A 21,025-nucleotide genomic window follows, 5' to 3' on the forward strand; every position below is an offset into this window, starting at 1 on the left:
GGGAGAGAGAGCTCCCCACCGCAATCTGCCTCACTCCTTACCTGCCCTATTTGGTTGATTCCTGTCCACACCTGAGGCTGGTGGGCCAGGAGGTTCCAAGGACTGCTGCTTTCTGTTCCCTTCCTGAAGCTCCAGGGAAGCCGAGTCCACTGAAGGTAAGTGACCAGCCTCTCAGTGAGCCAGAGATGGACAGACCACAGGCTCCTGACTCCAGGCCTGACTATAGGCAGAGCCCCAGCCCTCACATTACGGTGGGAAAGAGGGGAGAAGAGGGCCTGCCGAGTGGCTCAGTTGGTTAAAAGTTGGCTTGGGAGTGCGAGCTCTGAGCAACAGGGCTGCCAGTTCGGATTCCATATGGGGGCCAGTGACGCTGCGCCCTCCATGGCTAAGATGGTGAACAACAGCTCAACCTGGAGCTGGGCTGCTGTGAATCGCTGACAACGGCATAGGCTGCAGTGGGGCTGCATTGGGCTACCATGAGCTACCGTGAGTGGCTGGCAGCCGCGAGAGCTGCTGTGAGCCGTCCAATGGCTGGCGACCGATCTGCCTCAGCCAGGAAGAGCGCAATAGTCACAATACCAACATGGGCCAGTGAAGCGGCGTCCTCCACAACTAGAGTGAGGGACAACACAACAGCAACTTGTCTGTTCCCCTTCCCCGATTCCCCAGGGCTGTTCCCCTCCCCCAATTCCCCAATAAAATCTTTAAAAAAAAATAAAAAAGAGGGGAGGAGAGTAGGGGAGGTCCAGTGGTAGGGAAGGTGGTGGAAGAGACCCATGCAACTGGGGGTACAATACGCAGTGGTAGCTCAGCCCTGCTACTGTTCCGCCTGTCCTGAGGCTGACCCACCCCAGCACTGGCCGGGTCAGAAGGAGGTGGGGCCAGGTCAGACTTCCCCAAGGGCTCTGGGCAGCCAATCCAGGTGTGAGTTCTGGCTCCCTGCCTGAGAATGGGACAGAGGACTGGCCATTAGAGTTCCCAATCTTCCTTTCTCTTCCCCCTGCCTCACAATCTTTTCCCTCACAACAATGAAGATAAAGAGGAGGTAGAAGATTTTGCCACATCTCTCCCTCCTGGGGAATGGAAGTGGGGGCCTCTCTGACCCCTGAATCCTCCTCTGGACCCCTCTGGCCCTGAGCACCACAATTTTTTTTACCAAAAGCTGGTCTCTGCCTCTTGGCTTCTTAGCTCTAACCATGTTTTCCAGGTTTGTTCATTTAGTCATTGACACCCAGCTGTACCTGATCTCAGGCACCTTGAGAGGAATCAGGTTCCTTGTTTAATCAGGGAAAAAGACTTGGGCCCTGTGATAAGGCAGGTGGGCAGTGTGAAGGAACCTCAGGGTGTCAGAGGCCCAGGAGGCCCTGACCAGGCCTCAGGCAAGGAGGTGGAGCGTAGGCCTCAGAGCCCCCTGCCTGGGTGTCAGTCCAAGCTCTCCCTTTCGTTAGCTGAAAAACAGTAGGCAAGCCACTTACTGCTACTGACCTCAGTTTTCTCATCTGCAAAATGTCTGGAAGAACTATTGTATTCAGCAAAACCCAAAACAAACAGGACAGGAGAGAGCAGTGAGCAGACCTCAAGAGGTGCTCATCCTACGGCATGGCCCATGGGGACTAAGGACTTGACAGCAGTCAGTCCAGTCAGCAAGCGGGATGCCCTTGCAGGCATCCCATCCCCACAGCTGGTCACCAGCAATGTCGCCTGATCAGATGGCCCTCCAGTCCCTGCCTGCCACCCTAACTGGGAGTTCCCAGGGTTGAACAGGGTTGGGACCTCCTCTGGCTGCATGTCTCCCAGTGCTCAGGGTTCTCACTGTAAAGCAACAGAAATTCAGACTCATGGCTCTTCTATGGACTGGATGATCTTAGGCAAATCACTTAACCTTTCTGGGCCCATTTCCTCATCTGTAAAATGGGAACGGTGCCTACCCCACAAGATCACTGTTGAGGATGAAATTGTTACATAAAATGCTTAGCTAAATATCTGGCATACAGTAAGCTTCCAAGAAATAGTAGCTACCACTAGTATCATTACTACTATTAAATAATAATTTGGTTATTAAACTGCTCACTTAACTCTACATCCCCTCCCAGCCACTCTGATTGTCCCAATGGTCTGGGACAGGTATCCAGATTATGGGACAGACTTACCTTCTGAATTATGTTCCAAAGGATGAGCCAGAGAGAAATTCCACAGGAAGGTCATGCAGGAAGCCAACCATGCACTGTTTCCCACCCCCAGGCCATCCCTGACACCTGGGGTCATCTGTCTCTTTAGGCTGGGACTGTCCTTCCCAGAGCCCTGGTTGGAATGTACCTGTCTGGAGGTCTGACAGGGGTAGGGTAGGGTGGACGAGATGTCCTGTCTGATCAGGGCTGGGACATTTGGGAGTCAGCCGCAAGTCCTGAGCTTTATAGGCAGTGTACTCGTAGGGGATCTCTGAGGGCCCCCCATATCCTCCTGCTGTTCAGACCCTGGGAGAGGCCACGCTTAGTGCAGAACCCCTTCCTGAAACATGAAACATGCCTCTGCATAGGGCTGTGGAAGGGGACGAGTCCAGCCTGATGGAGACCAAAGGAGGGGGCGAGATGGGCCGCCCACGCTGGAGGCTGCCTTGGCCACCACCCAGGGGAAAGCCCTTCACCGAGTGACACCCCGAACTGAGCTCAAGGGATGAGGTCAGGCTGGGAGGGGAAATCAGGCCAAAGAGGCAAACAAAAGCCTGGGTCTTGATCCTGCCTCTACCACTGATTTGCTGTAACCTTGGGCAAGTGGATTCACCTTTCTGTGCCTCAGTTTCCTTATCTGTAGAATGGTACCTAACTTTTAGGGTTGTTTGGAGGACAAAACCAGTTAACATACATAAAAGTTCCTTCAACAGTGCTGTGTGCACGTTTGCTGATGTTGTCATTCTCTCCCTGAGATTCTTCCCCTGTTCCTGGAGGGTGATCCTTGTCTCGTGGAATGACGTCAAGTTAATAAAGTAACAAATGCATAGTGTCGGGCACACAGTAGGTATTCAAATCAAGGAGAGTATCCTCCTTTTCCCTCTCCCTTAGGGGTCTGTCTTGACCCCTACCAGGGCTCACTGTGTAATCCTGGTCATATCTCTGGCCCCTGGCCTCAGTCTCCCCACTTGTGAAAAAAGCTTCTAAGCCAAGTGGTCTCTGACTGTCCATGGCCATATTTGCACCAGCCCTGCTCCCACCTCTGTTCCCTCCTTCCTTCTCCATTTCTAACTCATGTCCTAAGCCGACGGTATCGCCGACGGTATCCGCCGACGGTATCCTCCCCTGCTGCAACAGAACCCCTTGAGAGCCTAAAGTGGACTGGAGGGGACAGCTGGGGGGCAAGGGGTACCAGCTCTCAAGCAGCCCCGGGCCCCCAAGGGTTAAGATCCAAAGAGAAAGGCAGTGGGGGGGGGCAGGGTCAGTGCTGGACAGATGGGCCTGGAGCCCAGGGCCTGCTTTCCCTCCCCCCACCCTGGAAACAGAGGCTACTTGTTTGGGCATCAGCCGGCTGGCTTTGAGCTTGGCCAAAGGGAGAGTGGGGTGGGGAGAGGAGAGGGCCCCAGAGAGCAGAGATTCCCTTCTTCCAGCTGATGCCCTAGGCTTAGTACTAGGCTAGTCCACCACTAGCCCCTAGGACTCTCAGAGGTCCCTTACCCCTCTGAATTGACCCCTTCCCCCAGGTTCTCCCTTTTCTTCATTCAAGCGCTGACTGCTAGGGGCAGAATTTAGCCTCAGACAGGCCCAGTTCTTGCCCCAGTCCAGGCTTTTTTTGGAACATGGGACTAGGGCTTATCACCCCTTCCTGCAGATGGGGAAATGGAGGCTTTGAGGTACTGAGCCAAGAACTGAGAAGTTTGGGGACTTGCAGAGTCACGCAGGGTTTGGTGGCGGCACAAAGACCAGGTCCCAGTCATCCCCATCCCTCTGCAGGTCCCTTCCCCACAGAGCTCAAAGGAGGCCCTTCCTAAGCTGTGCCACTACACAGGACTGAAAGGCTAAGCAGGAGACAACAATAAGCAGCCCACCTCTGAAGTCCCAAAGGACCTAGGAGATTTGGATGGGTGAAAACTTCTGGGGGCAGGGGGTACAAGCAACCTGCACAAAGGGCTGAGGCTTGATGTATGGAAAAGCATGGCTAGAGCCCAAGAGGTGGTGGAGGTGAGGCTTGGGCTGAGTAGGAAGTGCCCCAATAAAGCCTGGGGACAATCTGGGCTGCTGGTGGCTCCTACCAACTTCTACCTCCCCAGTTGTCAGGACTCTGCCTGGGACAACCCCCCTCTTGCCCTACTCCAGTGAACAAGTAGCGAATGGCGAGGCAGGGGCCCCAGGCCAGGGTCTGGACAATCCCAGACCAGTCATGAAACACGGGAATGAGTTCTCTCTACACCCTGTCCCTGCTACCCCTTGCTGCCGTACCCATCTTCTTGCCATTCCTCAAATATACCATGCAAGTTCCTGCCTTTGCACAAGCTATGCCCTACTCTACAGGGGTCTTATCCTTGTGAATCACCACAGAACTGCCGAAGCCCATTCCAGTCACTTCCTCCCTGGGCTTCCAAGAGTTCCAGTCCCTAATTCCGTCTCAGTACCTGTCTGCAGCTATCTTCGTTACTCTACTGGGATTCTACCCCATAATGAGCTTGCTGGGCCCAGGTCTCCCCTAGGTTGAGCTCTCCCTGCTAAGGACAGGCTTCCTGGGTGCCTCTGTCTGGACTTTGATGCTCAGCACGCAGTCATAGCTTTCCCTGAACACCTCCACCTATCTGTTAGACCCTCCCAGCTCCCCAAACCTGAGGATCAGAGAAGGCTCCAAGGACAATAGCTTTGGGGGAGGAGGTGCATATGCCAGAAGCCACACTGTGATGGCTCCTGACTTAAGAGTTCCCCAGGACCAAAACCCACCACTGGCGATCTGGGACCAAACACCTACCCCATGCCCCACAGGCTGCACTCCAAGTCTGCTCTCTCCAGGCCGAACAACCCACTCCAGGCTTGACCCCATTCAGTGAACACACACCTCCTTCTTTTTCCAGCAATTGGGCCAGGTAGGGGCTCTTGGGAGGCCATGCCCCCATTTACTGGTAGGGAATTAAGGCGCAGAGACCGGAAGTAGTCTGCCCAAGGTCACTGGAGCCCCAGGTCCAGGGTATAGGGTCATGGCAATGCGCAGGGCTGTAAGGGTCTCCGCGATCAATGAGGCGGGGGCCTTCATTTCACAGATGAGAAAAGCAAGGCACCTGAAGGCGGACTGGCTCCAGATCCCGAGAATATTCGTGCCGAACCGCTGAGGACTGGAAACCCCGTCCCACTGGTTCGTCCTCCTCCCTACCGTCTCCGGCCCGACCGCGCATCCTCAGGAGGCGACCCCCATCCCCACCACCGGACAGAACAGACAACACAACCCAGGAGAAACACCCGCGGAAGTAGGCGCCGAGCGCAGAGTCGCCGCGCGGCCTCAGCGTTCCCTTCTGCGGAATGGGAAAAGTTCAGGCCACACCTGGCGAAGGAGCGCCGGCCGGGGAGGCCCTGGCAGCCGCACTGACCTGCTCTGAGCGAAGACTCCACGCGGGGACCCGGGGTTCCGGCGCAGCCACAGACTCAGACTCACGCAGCTGCAGCCAACTCGCGGCCTCAGGCTGGGCGCGCCCACCCCACCGGGCGCTTCCGCCCGCCACACGTGACGCCCCAGGGAGGGGACGACCGGGCTGGGGCAGGGGCAGGGGCAGGGCCCCGCCCCCTCCCTGGCCCCGCCCAGTCGCTGTCTTCGAGTCTGCTGGCCCGGCTCGCCTTGAAGGCGGGTCAATCTGTGTGTCTCCCCTGTCCTTTTGGCTGCTCAAAGGCTTGTCTCTGTCTCCTGAGGCTCAGTGTCTACCCCCACCATCCCTGCCAGCTGAGTCTCCATCTCTTCCTGAGTCTTCCAGCCTCTTGCCACCCCTCTCCTGGTGACTCCGCCCCCAGAGGATGAGCCACACACCCCCAGGGGCCCAGACCCCCAGGGCGTTTAATGGGCCCTGGGAGGCAGGTAGACCAAGGTCTCTCACCTCCTCTTCTAGCAAGTCCTTAGCCACCCTACTCCAAAGATAACCCACTTCTCTCCCTGGGCCACATCCCCCAGAGGCAGGGTGGCAAAGTCCTGTGCAAAGAGCCCAAGGATCCTTTGGCTGAAGGCTGCAGCCTGAGGTCCTGGCACCCAGGCATTTTCACTGGCCTAGACGCCTGGAGATTCCCTCCCACCCTGCCCGTACACACACAGATGAGGCCCAGGGTTTGGCAGGCATTCCTGGGTCCTGGGTCCAGGGCACCTCTGGGGCCAGCCAAGCCAGAAACCTTAACATTTTTATGCTTCTATTTCTCCAAATACCCTGTGGAGACGTTTGGAAGAACAGCTCTTACCCGGGTGGGGCATGAGGGTTCGCTCTGAGATTGGGAGTCATTAATTTGAGCACCTGCTATGTGCCAGGCCGCTGCTGGGCAACTTCCTCCTTTTGTCTCAATCCTCATACTTCAGCCTTAAGGCAAAAAATCATCACCCTAGGTTATGGATTCGGAAATGAGGTTCCAAGAAGTTCCAGGACTTGCCCCAAATTACAAAGCCAGTATTGGGCAAATTTGGGATTGGAAACCAAGTCTTGGTGAATTATAGAATCTCCTGCCTACACCCCACTGGACCTTTAATTCTGCCCCTATAGCAAAAAGTCTACTACTGGGTCTTCCTGACAAGGCTAAGGCAAGTTGCTTCCTCGGAGGGGAGGACAGGGCCAGACCTTGGGGAGAATTTCCTGGCCCCAAATTTATATGGAGTACAAAAACACTGGAGAGGGCAGAGCACAGGGCCCTCCTCCCAACCTGATAGCAGGGGTGTCCCTCAGGCAGCAGAGGTCACCTGGGGGCCACAGAAAGCAGGTGAAGACACAAGCAACCTTCTAGACCTCAAAGCAGCCAGGTAGAACACAGGACCACTAGCAAGGGGCCCTACCCATTCTGTTAACACAGGCCTGAGGTCTTCAAAATGACCTAGGGAGGGCTTAAACCATAGGGCCTGGTCCCTCCACTGCACTGGAATCTGATGACACTCACCTCAACCCCCAACTTCCCTCCTCCAAAACATGCTGCCCCAACCACAGCTTTGAGGCCCACAGCCCTGTGGCCTGAGGCCCAGGGTCCTCTCCACCCCCCTTTCCTGATGGCTGGAGAGTATCAGACCCCACAGTTCCATAGGTTGGACCCTATGGGCCTGAAAGTCACACAGTAGAACCCCACCCTCTGACTCCTGACCCAGCGCCTCTGGCCAGACCCGCTTCTTCTCTTAGAGCAGTGAAAGGTAGCCAAATCACCTGGAGAGAATGGCAGAATGAACAAGCAACAAGGACAGGTGGATGGATGAAGAGGGAACTAATGAATAGACACCAGGGGAACAGAACACAACCCACCCCCAGCTACACATGGGGAGATGAGGGGATGCCTAAAGGAGCAAAGGCCAGGCGATCAATGATAAAAATTAACACAATGAACCGTAGAACAAGGGACCAAGGGCGGCGGTCGTGCCCTGGGCAGGTGGGAAGCAGGCACAGCGATGAGTCGGCTGAGGCTGTGGGATCATTTATTAGGGCTGTGTCCAGCCAGGCTGCAGCGCCAACCTGGGCCTTCGTAGCCCAGCGTCCCCAGGAGGCGCAAGGGGTGGGGAGGGGAGAAAGCGCGGAAGGACCCGCCACCCCCGGGCTCGGCCCCGTCTTGTCTAGGTCCCTGTCGTGTATCAGCACTCAGGTGAGCGAGGTGTCATCGTCACTGCCCTCGCCGCCCGCGCCTCCCAAGCGCTCTTCCCGACTCTCTGCCACTGCACTCTCATCGATGTTTTCCAGCGAGTCCGCATGCTGCACCGACAGCTCCGACAGCGGCAGGCTTGGCAACGGGCTCTGCTCCGGGTGTAGCCACGGCTTGAAGTGCGGCTGATGCTTCTGCTTCCACTCAGGGTACTTAACACACGCTTTGTACATCTTTTTCATGGCCTGTGGACCCGCCGCGCCACCGAGTCAAGGTGAACAGACACAGGACTAAGTCCTCCCCGTGAACCCTCCTGCGCCCTCCACCGGTTCAGCCCCCAGCTCCCAGCATCCTGACTTTTGTGCGTTTCATAACTCCGCCTCTCAGCCCTAACTCCGCCCCCTGACTCCCAGTCTCCAACCCTGACTCCATCCCCTCAGCTCAAAACCCTTTGGGCCAGCCTCCATACCCCCAAAGTCCCAAGTCCACTCACCTTGGGAGCCAGGAACTGAGAAGATTTATTCACCACCCATTTGGGTAAGGAGCCTATGAGGGCAGGGAAAGGCAGTGAGGAGAGAAGGGAGAGAAACAGCTGCAGGGACCTGCCCCCTCTCTCTAGCCTGGGGTTTCCAAGGAGGCCAGCCTCTTTTCAATGGGGGTGAGGGGTAAGGCAAGTCCTATAAGACTTCATCATCCTCACTCCCTCTTTCCACCTCAGACCAAGGTCATCAGGCTAAAGTCTGTGCCTTCCCGCCACACACACACACACACACACACACACACACACACACACACACACACACTGCTGAGCCCCAGAGGGCTGCATGGAAGAAAATCACAGGGTCTTAGGTAACCATAGGCTACTCATGGGTTGAAATCCTGACGCACCAAACTCCAGGCTGTAGCCTCCCCTCTACTCACACTGACAGCGCCTCTCATACCTAACCCCTCTATGGTGAATGGCCCTGATGCTCAGTCCCTCCTCTGCCTGTCTTTCCAAGCCCCTGCCCCAAGAAGCCTAACTACTACACAGCCTCTTGGCTGTGTACCCCAGCCTGGCCTGACCTGGAATCCACAGCCCTGTCTCATTCCCAAGTATCTGCTCTGCCTCTGACACCCAACACACTCACTCAGTGAGATGCTGGGGAGCCCTGGGCCTGGGCCTGGACCACTGGGCCCCTGGTGGGACTCAGGGCATACCCAGGCAAAGGTGCTCAAGGCTTACTCATCCTCCAGTCATTCATCCATTCACTCACTCACTCACTCTACATTCACTCAGTGATACCCACCATGACCCAGAGAAGAACTCACTATCTGGGAGGGGGCGGGGGGGCAACAATGTGCCCAGTGCTCTGCTAGAGGGGGATGGGTCCACAGAGCACGGAGCCAGTGACTCCTCTGGGTATCAGGGATAGAGGAGGTGACATCTGAAGCAGCCCTGGAGGAATGAGTAAGGGAGGAGAGGTGTTTCTAGGCTGAGGGATACGGCTTCCTAGACAGGGAGGTGGTAATATGTAAAAGGTGTGAGGAAGGACAGGGAAACCCAAGGAGAGGGCTTAGGCTCCATTTTGAGGGCAATGGAAAGTCACAGAAGAATTTTAAGCAGAAAAGAGTCATGAGGAAATAAGTGTTTTGGGAAAATCCCTCTGGTAACTGGTCAAACAAGGTGGCTTAGTATGGAGAGAAATGACATATTCAGGAGCTTTTTAGGAGGTAGAATCAATAAGAATTGGTGACTAGATTTGGGAGCTGAAAAGAGGGAGCCCCAGATGACCCCCAGGTTCTTGGCATGGGTGACTGGAGAGCACTTAGGAGAAGGAGCAAGTTAGGAGGTGAGATGGTGAGTTCAGTATTGGATACAGTGAGTTTTAGGTCCTGGAAGACAACCTGAGGGGCATGTCCAGGAGGCCAGTGGCCACAGGGATCCGGATCTCAACAGAGAGACAGACATGTGGTCAGCTGGCCACAGAAGCCTTGGGATAAGCTGAGCCCTCCCAAGGGAAAGAGGACTGAGGCCTGGAAAACCCCGGTCTCCAGGATGGGCAGAGAACAGGAACCAGCAAGACAGATAAGAGTGGGAGCAGCCAGTGAGCAGGGGGCAAGTCAGAGCACAGGGATGTGAGCACCCAAAAAGAGGGCTCCAAGCTTTGTTGTTAAGCAGTGGCTACCAACATTGGCCCTTGTTTTTCAAACCACTGTCAAGTCTCAAATGAGACTTGGTTCAAATGATGTTTTGGGTGAATATGCCCCCAAATACAAAACAGCTCCTAACAGAAGCCCTTCTGGATCCCAAGTAGATCAAGCCCCATCCCCTGTGGTATAGGGAAGGATCCCACAATAGGCTGCCAGGGCCAAGCCCTCACCTTTGGGGTCCACCTGGGCCAGGTAGGTGATGACGCAGCTCTTGGGCCCCGTGCTCTGGATGAGGTAGCCCGTCTGGATGGACACGGCTCGGACCAAGTCTTTCCGAGGTGGGTATTTCTGGGGATGGAAGGCACAGGAAGGTAAGACTCAGAGTGGGGGCAAAGGAGGAGGTGTCTTTGTAAGTACACACATCCTCTCTCTCTCTCTCTCTCTCTCTCTCTCTCTCTCTCTCTCTCACACACACACACACACACACACACACACACACACACACACACACGCGCACACACACTCTTAGTTTAGATGCCCTGGTGTGAACTCCAGGCCAGGCCTGATGCATGAGTGAGGAGAGAGGGAAGAATCAGACTAGGTTATCCTTGCCCCTCCTAAGCTTTCTCTGTTGCCCTCCAGAAAGATCCCCATCTAGGGTCAGGGTCCATGAGCACACACATGGGCACACGCATGCACACCCACACCCACACCCACACCCACACACTCATCCTTGCCCCGGCCAGCTATACCTGCCTGTCCTGCCTGTCCTGGAGATCAAAGCGGCCCGCCTCATGGAGGGCCAGGGGACCCTGTCCTCACCTCTTGCTTCCCCCTTTCCCAGCCAGACCATGCCAGAGCCCAACCAATGGAAGTAAGCCCATCCCACCCAACTGCCCACAGCGATGGCCCACATTACACTCTCCTCATGTGCTTGACAGCCCCAGCAGGGAGCCAGGAACCACTATGTCACTAAATAGGAAAGAAACGGAGGGCCAGAGGATTTCATGCCTGGCCTGAAGTCACAAGGAAGTCATGGTAGCAACCAGGGGCCTCTCCCTGGGCTCAGCCTGCTGGCCCAGCCCTACCTGGCACCTTCCCCTGCCCACCCAGCAGGGAAGGCAGGTCAACTCACGGGATGTTTGACTGAGTAGTTCATAATGATGTAATCAGTGCCCATGGGAAGCCAGGAGCGGAGGGTGATGACATCACGGTTCTTCAGGGGCTTTGGACACCTCCCTGTGGAGGGCAAGGGACAGTTCAGCCAGACCACTGGGCTGCCTGCCTGCAAAGGAGGGCATGGCAAAGGCCAGGGACACAGGGATACCTACTTAACTGCCAGCTCCCCCTGACCTAAACAGGTACCCCCCACGCCTGAACACAGTCCCAGAGCTGGAGCTAAGAAAGAGAGCAGAACCCTCTCCCCTCCTGTGTCTGGCCATCCCTGCTTCTCACCACCTCACACGTCCCTTACCTTGCTGCCCTGGCTGTCTATATATGTGAATATATGGGAAAACAATGGTATTATTGTGATGTGTGTACATGAAAATGTGTGACTGTATGTGGCATATGGCTGTGGGTTTGTATACATGTGTGCACATGTGTTTGTGTGGAGTGGCTATACATGAATGTGGGGGTGCATATGTGTGAGTGTGTGTGTGTGTGTGTGCGCACGCACGTGTGCCCAAGTGTCTGGGAATGGACAGGGAAGTCAGGAAGGTCAGGCCTACATGTCAGCGCTCAGGTCTCTGAGCAGCCCGGCCATGGAGCGACCACAAGGAGGGAAGGTGGGAGGAGGAGGCTGGTGGAGGCCTGGAGGAGGCTGGGAAAAGTGCTTGGGCCTGCTCACAAGAGTAATAGCCCACATCAGCGTTCACTGTCAGGCGGGCGATGTCGAAAGTCTCAATGACGTTGCTGTCCCACTTCTTCCGGTATTCAATGTCATGTAGTACATCGTAGAGTGTCTCAGCTGCCACATCGCGGCACTCCATCCGGCACTGCAGACAGACACATGGGTTGTCAGGGTCACACAGGGCTCAAAGCCCTGGCCAGGGGACTGGAGGGCAGACAGGTAAAGCGGAGAGGCAGGGAAGGAGGGCAGGAAGGAACGGCGACCTCTGAAGCCAGCATGGGCTCACCACTTGCCATAAGCCCTGTCCAGCCCTCCCAGAAGCCACCTGTGTCAGGAGATAGCCACCCTGTATCCAGAGAATAACGCTCCCATCTCAGCCCCCATTCGTCCCAGTCTCCTCCTCCAGAAAGCCTTCCTGAATTACCCAGCCAGACTTTCTGGATTCCCACATGTTGCGTGTCTCCCAGACCTCTGAACTTCACGGTTGGTGGCTCAAAGTACATTCAGCACAGAGCCTGGTGTGGGTAAATGTTAAATGAAATGAAAGCATGAGCGCACAAACAAATGCCTAAATGGATGATTTCTTTCCTCTATGGTACTCATCACCTGGCCACACCACTGTCATCCCCCCTCCCCGTTTTTTTTTCATCCAACAAACATCATTGGATTTCTTACTATTTATTAGCCTTGTCCTCAAAGAGCTTTCCATCTAGAAGAGAAAAGAGCCAAGGATACCTTCTAAAAATTTTAACCCTCACAACAACTCTGCCAGACAAGAAATCGAAGGAAGAACTGAGAGGTGAAATAAAATAACTTGCCCAAAGTCACCCAGCTGGTAAGTAGTAGTGATGGGATTTAACCCAGATCACAAGTCTGGAAAGAGAGCAAAAACAGAACCAGGTTTCACTAGATTTACACTCACTCAGAAAGATGAAACTCAGTCCATACCTTTGTTCTGTGATTTTTTCTTTGAGAGTCCAAACCCCCGGATCAAGTTCCCCTCAGCAAATGGACAAATTTTCCTGCATAGCTTAAAAAGGTCTCAAGAGGGTGACCCGTTAGCTCAGTTGGTTAGAGCGTGCTGCTAACACCAAGGTTGCTGGTTCGATCCCCACATGGGCCACTGTGAGCTGTGCCCTCCCTAGAAGAGTCAACTATGCCATTGTAGCATGAAAGCAATGTGTAACCAATGACCATGGCTGTTCCCCAATAAAATTAAAAAAAATTCCCCAAAAACTGGGTGTTCAGATAGTGCCAAGAGAAGCACACACATTGCTTTCTACTAAAAAGGGGATATACGCAACCATAGGAGGGAGGAGTCACATTGTCTTCCCTCTAATCTTAGGTTAGGCGTTGGCACCAGTAACCATGATAAGAGACCACGGGAAGGACACATCACTACCTATTGGGTATCCTAGGCACCAGTGAACTCATCAAGCCTTGGACAGAGGAACAAGCTAAGTGTTACCATAAGAATACAACCAGACAAAGCCAGATGGTGAGACATTCTGCAGGGTAACTTGTCCAGTCTCGTCTACAGATAAATGTCATAAGGAACTAGGCTAGACCAAGAGACTTACAGGACACACCAGATAGAAAGTGTGGTGCTGGATTGCACACTGGCTTGGACACAATGGCTATAAAGGACATGTTTGGGACAACTGGAGAAGTGTGAATATGATCTGAGTATTAGCTGTACTGAAAATTTACTGAAACAAAATGGTGGAGATTGCCGCCTAAAAAACAAAAAAGATTACAAAATGGAATGCATGAAATAATCTCATTTGGGATAGGAAGAATATACGCACAGAAAAAGCTCAGGGAGCAGAATCACTAAGGCCTAAAAGTGCTGATCTCTAAATGATAAGAATCTGATGGTTTTATTTTCTTTTTGCTGTCTGTATTTCTCATTTTCTAAAATGTACCGTATTGCTTCTGCAATAATGAAAAAAATTAAATAAAAAGATCCCCCAGAGATACTGAGAGGTGTACTCACCACATGCCAGGTACAATCCTAAGTGCTTTATACACATTACAGCATTTTATTCAGCAATGCTAAGATATTAGCCCTATTTTAGAATTAAGAAAACTGAAGTTCAAGGACAGACTCCAGCTGACAAAGACGCACGTGACCCTGAACAAGTCACCCTCCTCTCTGTTTGCTTTCCTGCTGCTCCATGAGAGGGTATGACTAGATCCAATCACTGAACAGCCCCCAGTTCCAGCCCTGTGTGGAGCACAGAAGAGTCAGAGATGAACCTGGGGCCTTTCCTCGAGGGGCTCCCAGTTAAGAGAAGAGAGCTACTTGGAAATGGGGAGGCATTCTCAACTGCCTAGTGAAGGCACGGAGGAGGAGGTCAGTTCTGTGGGGTGGATGGGAAGTCAGTCTTCATAGAGAAGCTCAGTATGGAGGGTAGATGTCTGCCAAGTGGCCCTGGCAGAGAGAACAGCCAGGGAATAGGTGCAGAGGCAGATGAAGAGTGTGGCCTGTACAGAAGCTGAATGAGTTCCATCTGCTCCAGTTCCCATGGTGTGGTGTAGCCTAATACTCCAAAGGCCCTGGTTCCAGGTCTTCTCAGAGAAATACATGTTACCTGGAGCCGGGTCAGAGTAAGTGTAAGATGAGCCTGGAACATCTTATGACACCGGAAAGTAAGGATGTACACACAGAATGCTCAGAACCGCACTCAGCAGACACGGGAGCCGATGGGAAGAGCTCCAACTGGCTTGGTGATCAACTCATCAGCGTTTGCCCAAGGCTTTCCCAGTTTTAGCACTGAAAGTCCACATCCTGGTAACCCCCTCAGATCTGGGCAAACTAGGACTGTTGGCCGCCTACCGCAGAATAAAGCTGGGACAATCCATGTTATTAAAATAAATAATGATAGTAACAGATTATATTCCACTGAATAAAATAGGAAACCAAAGCATAGACAAGTATGAATAAATAAATTGAATGTTTATGAAGGAATAGGGTATTTACATAGTTTCAAACTAACTTTCTATTAAATACCTAAATTACAAAGGGAAAATGAATAATTTCATAGATTTCATAGCAGATAGCACCTTCATCAAGGGATGGAACTGAACATCATTAGTAAGGGGACAAGTTACAACTGCCTAACAGCTGCCTGGTAGGATGCAATGAAGGGGGCTGGCTGAGTGGCTCAGTTGGTTAAGAGCTCGCTCAACAGTACGAGCTTTGAGCAACAGCGGTTCGAGTCCCAGCCGCTGCTGAGCTGCCAACAGGTAGCAGGACGGCTCAGTTAAAAAAAAAAAAAGGAACACAGGCACCACTTGTGTGGTATTCCTGCCCAAGATGCATAACCTAAATCTAATCATAAGGAAAATCAGACAAACCCAAGAGGAACTTTTAAAAAATAACTGACCTCTAAGTGTCAGGGTTGTGAAAGTCAAGAAAAGAAAGACTCAGGAACTATATCAGGTTGAAGGAGACTAATGAAACATGAGTGAGTGAGCGAATGAATGAATGATTACACAAAGTGAGGGGAGGGACATGGTGGTGAGAAAGGGCATGGGAGAAGACAGCAGAGGCCAGATGTGGCATCACGAGGAGGATCCAGACAACCTTCTACTCAGCATCCACAATGGAGGTCAGGGTGCTGCACCAGACATTCAATACACACTCACTCTTCACCCCAAACTTAGGAGCTGGTATCATGCCTGTGATGCAAAATAGAAAACTGAGGCTCAAAAATAGAAAACAGGAAAGTAAGTAACTAGCCCAAATCAGGCAGCAGAAAGCAGCTGTGCAGAAATTCAAAACCAGATCTTCCTATACTCCTAACTATCAAGGGGCACCCAAGTGTGGCTTTTGAGGAAACCAGAACTTCTTTAAACCAAGCTGGGAAGTGGGTTTGGCTTTGCAAGTCCTCAAACATGCTACCTGGTCAGTGAGTTATGGAGGGTCAGTAACAACAGGATGATGCTCTGTAGGTTAGAGTCCAACCTGGGAATGCCTCTTCCTTCAGGCCAGCCTCGGCGCCACCAGGGCCCGGCTGCACTCACCGCTGGGTGCACACTGAGAAGGGGCCCACACTGCCTAGACACTGCCCATTCTCCCTTGGGCCTCCTGGATCAGAGTTGTTGTGACTTGAGGACCAAGGGCCTCCCTCTGACACAGCAGGCAGTGGATGGAGCACACAGGGCCCCAAAACAGACCTCGTGCTTACTGAGTGTAAACTCTGCATCACATTTTATCTTCAAGATAAAGAGGGAAACTTCAAAGGTTTCCAAGCTCTTGGCACGCTTGGGGACCTTGGGACCCGGAAGGCCTGCAGCAGAGCCCTGTAGGAAGGAGGGTGCTGGGAAGGGGAGAATGCTGGCTGAGGTGCTGAGGTTTGGGTGGAGGGTCCTGAGAGCGGAGACTGTCCTCAGGCCCTGTGGCAGCAGGCCTGGCTCACAGCCAGGCTCTTTCCACAGCCCCAGGAGGCAGTGCAGCTGCTCCAAGGCGGGTAAATTACACCCAGCATTGTTCCTGCCCCACGGCAGCCGCCACAACAGCAAGGTGTAATTCTAAGAGGCTTTAGGAGGCACAAGTCGGGGTGGGGGTGAGTCATCGGAACATACCTGGTGGGCTAGCCTGTGACCAGAACCCACATCCATTGGGCCCTGGGCAAGTTAGCCACTTCAACTGGATACCTGGGTGCCCTCCCTGGAAACCAGAGCCAAAGGGGCGGGGGAGGAGGGCAATGCAGGGGTTGCTCAGCCGAGGAGCCATGCTGGGCTGCAAAGCTCTTAAAGCCTAGATACTGCAGGGAGTCTGACACGTAGACATTTCACAGTCGAGAAAACTGAGGCTCAGAGGGAGCAAGTGCCACCAGAGAAACTACAGGGGACTATAGCATGACACCTGCACTGTACTCTCTCCAGACCCCATGTGGTGGAGAACTGGGATTGCCTAGAACCCCTGGGCTCATCACTGCTCACCCCCAGCACCCCGAGTCCCACTGAGCCATGGTCAGAAGGGACTGGACAATCAAGGCAGGCCATCATGGGAGACTCCTGTAGTCTGCCAATTCCTGACTCCAATCCCAGCTCTTCCCCTTGGGCACAAGATTTCACTCTCCTGAGTCCCAGTTTCCTCATAATGAAAAATGGGGATCCTAATAGTACCTATCGCATGGAGCTGCTGTTATTACATTAAATGAGGTAATGTATGTAATATGCCTGGCACATAGCAAATCCTCAAAAAACTGTAACTGCTATTTCTCCAGCAGGCTTCCTCAAGCAGCCAATCACCCTGCCACAGGCCAAGACCAGGTCACATTTGCAGGTGCCTCCTTATATTTTGTGCCCTAGGCACCTCTCTTGCCTCACCCCGGCGCTGCCCTTCCGTCCATCCATTCACCCCTTACTGGAGTCTGCTGTGCGCCAGGCCTGCAGGGACTCAGAGGCGAACCAGACCCAGGCCCATCAAGGAGGCAGTAGGAGAGACAGGGACACAAAATCCCAGTAGAGAACGAGCAGGGTGGGGGAGGGGCGGTAAAGGCGAGGGAACTAACTGTGGGAGTAGAGGGTGATGAAGCCTAAAAGGAGGAGCTGAACTACTGCAAGGGGAGAGGGGGCATTTCAGGCAGAGACTAGTGGGTTCAAAGGCCGGGAGGCTTAAATAAATATGTACAGAGCAGGGCCCAGTGCCCAGCCTGTGTCTCGCTCTGCTCCTCTCCTCTCTCCCACCCATTGCCAGTGCTTGTCTGGGAGGTTTCCCAGTGCTCAGCGTCAGAGGAGATAAGTGGTGGGGGGAGGGGCAGCAGTGTCTCCCAGGACCCAGGGAGATGGTCGACCTGGGATAGGAGAAAAGAAGTCAGGTCAAGTCCATGGGACTGTGGTATGGCCTTGAGGGCCAAGGCCAGGGCAGTAACAAGCAAACTGAGACACATACAGATGAACCCAAGTATGGCCCTTACCTCAAGGCCTCACACAGTGGGTCTCCAATACCCTTGCCCAGGGGATATGTGGGGCACACAGGTTATCCCAAAGTTCCAGGGGCCCAGGAGATGATCTCTTTCACCACTACTATTCAGATTACTGTGGGGGAAACTGAGGCCCAGAGAGTTACAATGACTGACCAAGGCCACATGGCTATCAGTGGTGGGTGGGGCAGAGAACCAGAGCCTGGGTGTACCTGACCCCAAAGCGTCAGGACTTTCTGCTACTCTCATCAAGGGGAAGGACTGGCCCAGCTACAATTAGCACACTGGCAACTGAAGCCTGTCTCAGTTAATTGATGGTTATTATGCAGCGCTTATTGGATTCGGAGGGCTTGCTGACCAGGCAGACTAAGCTCAAAGATTCTTCCTCTGAATGACGTTACTGACTCAATCTTCAGGCCTCACTGGATGCAAAGGCAGTGCCACGCTTCCCCCAAACCCAGCACTGGAGCTCTGCACATGGAAGCCCCTCTGAGGATCTTTTGGCCATGGCATTGTCCCACTAGACGCAGTTGGGACCCACAGGCTCACAGTTTACTCAGCAGTTCCAGGGGCCGTCTGGGTTAGACAGGCCTCTGTCCTGGCCACATCCTGCCTGGGTGGCCTTGGCTTGGGCAAAGGACTTCAGCTCTGAGTCCCAGTATCTTCATCTGTCAAACAGGGATAATCCTCCCTTCAGAGTAGAGCAGTGAAAATTAAATGAGGCTTGTACGTAGAGCCCCAGCAGCAGCTACCCCTCCTCCAGATCCAGGCCCCAGCAGCTTCCCCTGACTTCTCAGGCCCTGCCAAGGGGAGCACCTTCCTGCTAGTCCCCCAAGGGCAGGATATAGAAGGACAAGGAAAAAATGTTTAGAACAACAAAAATGCCCTATCTCTCTCCACAGGATAGATGGACAAGGAGGGGGAAAACGGCCCTCTTACACCAGGGCCCTGAACAAATACCACCCCCCAACACACACACTCCACCCTCACAGACACAGCCAGACGCTGCCCTCCCACATCAGGCCAGGCACTGAGAGATGGATGCAGAGGCCTGCTCCAGTGACCCCTCTGACCTGCCTGCTCCAGTTCTCCTTCCAGGGTCCGCTCACCACCTGCTTGCTGGCTTCAGGGCCCTCTACTCTGCCGCTCCCAAAGCCCACAGGGCCAGCAATGAGACAAGAAGATAGAGTCCCTGTCCTTACCTCTGGGTTTCTTGGGACCCCAGAATGAAGACCCTCTAAGATCTTCCTCCATGCCCCCCAAAATCTCAAGAGCAATTCCAGGGCATGGACACAAGGGGTCAGGGGAGGCGGGGGGGTGTGCAGGAGGGAAGAGTTCTGATTGGTCTGCTCTCCCAAGACCTCTTTTCGCTGACTCCTTTCCTATTTTGTCTTCAAACTTCAGCCTGGCTGTCCCCTGTCCAGGCAGCCCACTCTGTCCCCAAATTCTTAAGGTTGGGCTAGGGGACTACCCCTTCACCCCCAGTACCTCCTTCCATCAGCACGCACTGCAATGCATTGATTTGCCCACAGTGCTGTGGCCCCTTGTCCATCTTGGCATCCCCTGGCCCTGGCACAGCTTAGTAAAGAACTGTTGCCTGGATGGCAGGACCAACAGGAGAGCCAACAAAGAGGCTGTGCCTGTGGGAGCTTCTCTGACTTTAAAGTGCTGGGGCCATGGTCGGTGGCCCCTGCGCTTGTGTGGAAGGCAGAAGGAAGAGTCATGGTGAAAAGCTCCTGCACTGGTAAAAATCTCAATGGCACTTGAGGCCAATTACGTCTTCTGCCATCATCCTCATAAAATGGGAGTGTAGGGGTAGGAGATGTCAGAGACAGGCTCAGGGGACATTGTGGGACTTGGCTGTAAGATTTTTATTAGTTCTGATAGTTAAAGTAAATTAAAATTGTAGTGAGGTACCAATTTATACTTAGTAACTTAACAAAAATATATAAAATACCTACTGCTTGTGAGGATATGGTAAAACATAGTGAGTGACAGCAAAAATTTGTTCCACTATTCTGAAAAGCAATTTGGCAAATATTTTTAAAATCATAAAAATGTATCTTTTATCTTAATTTTTTGAACTCCAGGACTAGAAATTTATAGTCAGGGAAAAAAAACACAAAATAAGAAAACAGTCCTGTTATAATACTCATGACTATATTACTGCATTTGTAATTAGCAAAATATATTGGAGAACAACTTGGACCACCACCACCAGCAGGGCCTGGCTGGGTGCAGAATGACACATCACCTTGATGATTACTGCCAGCTACAGAAGACTGTGGACACCCCCAGGGCAGGGGCAGGGGCTGAGCAGGCTCTGAACGCTCAGGACCCAGAAGAGGGCTGGCAGGGACCAGCTGCCGGAAATGTTCGCAAATTAATAATTCTGTAGTAATATGAGAAACTTCCACAGACGCAATATTAAATGAAGAAAAGAGGATACAAACTTGTACCTGTGCTATGGTCATGTATAAATTATCTATATCCTTAAAAGAGAGCTAGAAGGAATCAAGGAAAAGTTTTACTCAGGAACTGAGGCTCTGGGTGATTTATTTTTCATTTTTGGATTCCTGATACTGTTGGCACAATGTAGTTTATACAAGATGTAGAAACTATATATTTTTTTTTCTAAGTTAAGAGTGTTGTCCAGAATCCCAAAGTCCTTGTTCCCTGGACATGGAATCCTGGACTTAGAGATGGGGCCTGAGGTTGCCCATGCTGATACTGAGTTACCTTGGAAATGCTCCATGTCATGGCCACGCTGGGAGTGGGGCCTGAGGGCCCTTCCACCCTCGGGCTGGGTCACTGGCATGACAACCCTGGGCAGTCAGGGCAGGGGCAGAGGAAAGCCAAGGACAAAGGTACAGGGAGGGGTACCTAAGCAGAGTCCTGGAGGATGAACAGAAGAGCAGATGGCACCCAGATGTAAGGATGTGGAAGAGGCTCCTAGAAGAGACGCTGGCATGAGCCTGGATACTGGAAACGGCCTAGATGGGCTGGGGGAAGGAGAGGGCGCATGCAGTTGCATGAGGAAACCTGAGTGAACAAGGATGGAGGCAGAGGAAATGGAGCTGTCCCTTGGGTATCTAAGGCTGTTTATCCATTCATCCGTTCAGCAAATGTGAATGGTGTGCCAGTTCTGTGCTGGGCTCTGTGTTAGGGGCTTTGCAAATTCATCTAATCTCATCCTCTTAGTTACCCAGGAGGGAAGATTATGCCCATTTGTAAATGGTGGCTCAGGAAGGTGAAGTGGAGGAACCAACCTGGAACCCACCCCTAAGGCCATCCCCAAGAACCAGGCTCTCCTCTGTGGACGGCCTCAGAAA

General features: G+C 53.0%; 2 protein-coding genes across 8 annotated transcripts in view; both read right to left on the reverse strand.

Annotated features, from left to right (window-relative positions):
- Positions 1-5,652, reverse strand: part of ARAP1 (ArfGAP with RhoGAP domain, ankyrin repeat and PH domain 1) — a 62,129-nt gene extending 56,477 nt beyond the window's left edge. For all 5 annotated transcript variants that reach the window (XM_019649410.1, XM_019649413.1, XM_019649412.1 and 2 more), the window contains exon 1: positions 5,555-5,652. The gene's annotated coding sequence lies outside the window, so the exon portion shown is untranslated. The remainder of the gene's footprint in view (positions 1-5,554) is intronic.
- Positions 5,653-7,594: 1,942 nt separating this feature from the next.
- The window catches only part of STARD10 (StAR related lipid transfer domain containing 10), a 23,265-nt gene continuing 9,834 nt past the window's right edge, over positions 7,595-21,025 (reverse strand). For all 3 annotated transcript variants that reach the window (XM_019649406.1, XM_019649407.1, XM_019649405.1), the window contains exons 3-7: positions 11,755-11,902; positions 11,041-11,144; positions 10,136-10,253; positions 8,266-8,318; positions 7,595-8,017 (exon numbers count right to left, since the gene is read on the reverse strand). In XM_019649406.1, the coding sequence (XP_019504951.1) occupies positions 7,772-8,017; positions 8,266-8,318; positions 10,136-10,253; positions 11,041-11,144; positions 11,755-11,902 (669 nt within the window). In that variant the 3' untranslated portion in view covers positions 7,595-7,771. The remainder of the gene's footprint in view (positions 8,018-8,265; positions 8,319-10,135; positions 10,254-11,040; positions 11,145-11,754; positions 11,903-21,025) is intronic.

This window comes from Hipposideros armiger, unplaced genomic scaffold (genome assembly GCF_001890085.2).
Source record: "Hipposideros armiger isolate ML-2016 unplaced genomic scaffold, ASM189008v1 scaffold_132, whole genome shotgun sequence".
In the NCBI taxonomy this organism is placed as follows: domain Eukaryota; kingdom Metazoa; phylum Chordata; class Mammalia; order Chiroptera; family Hipposideridae; genus Hipposideros; species Hipposideros armiger.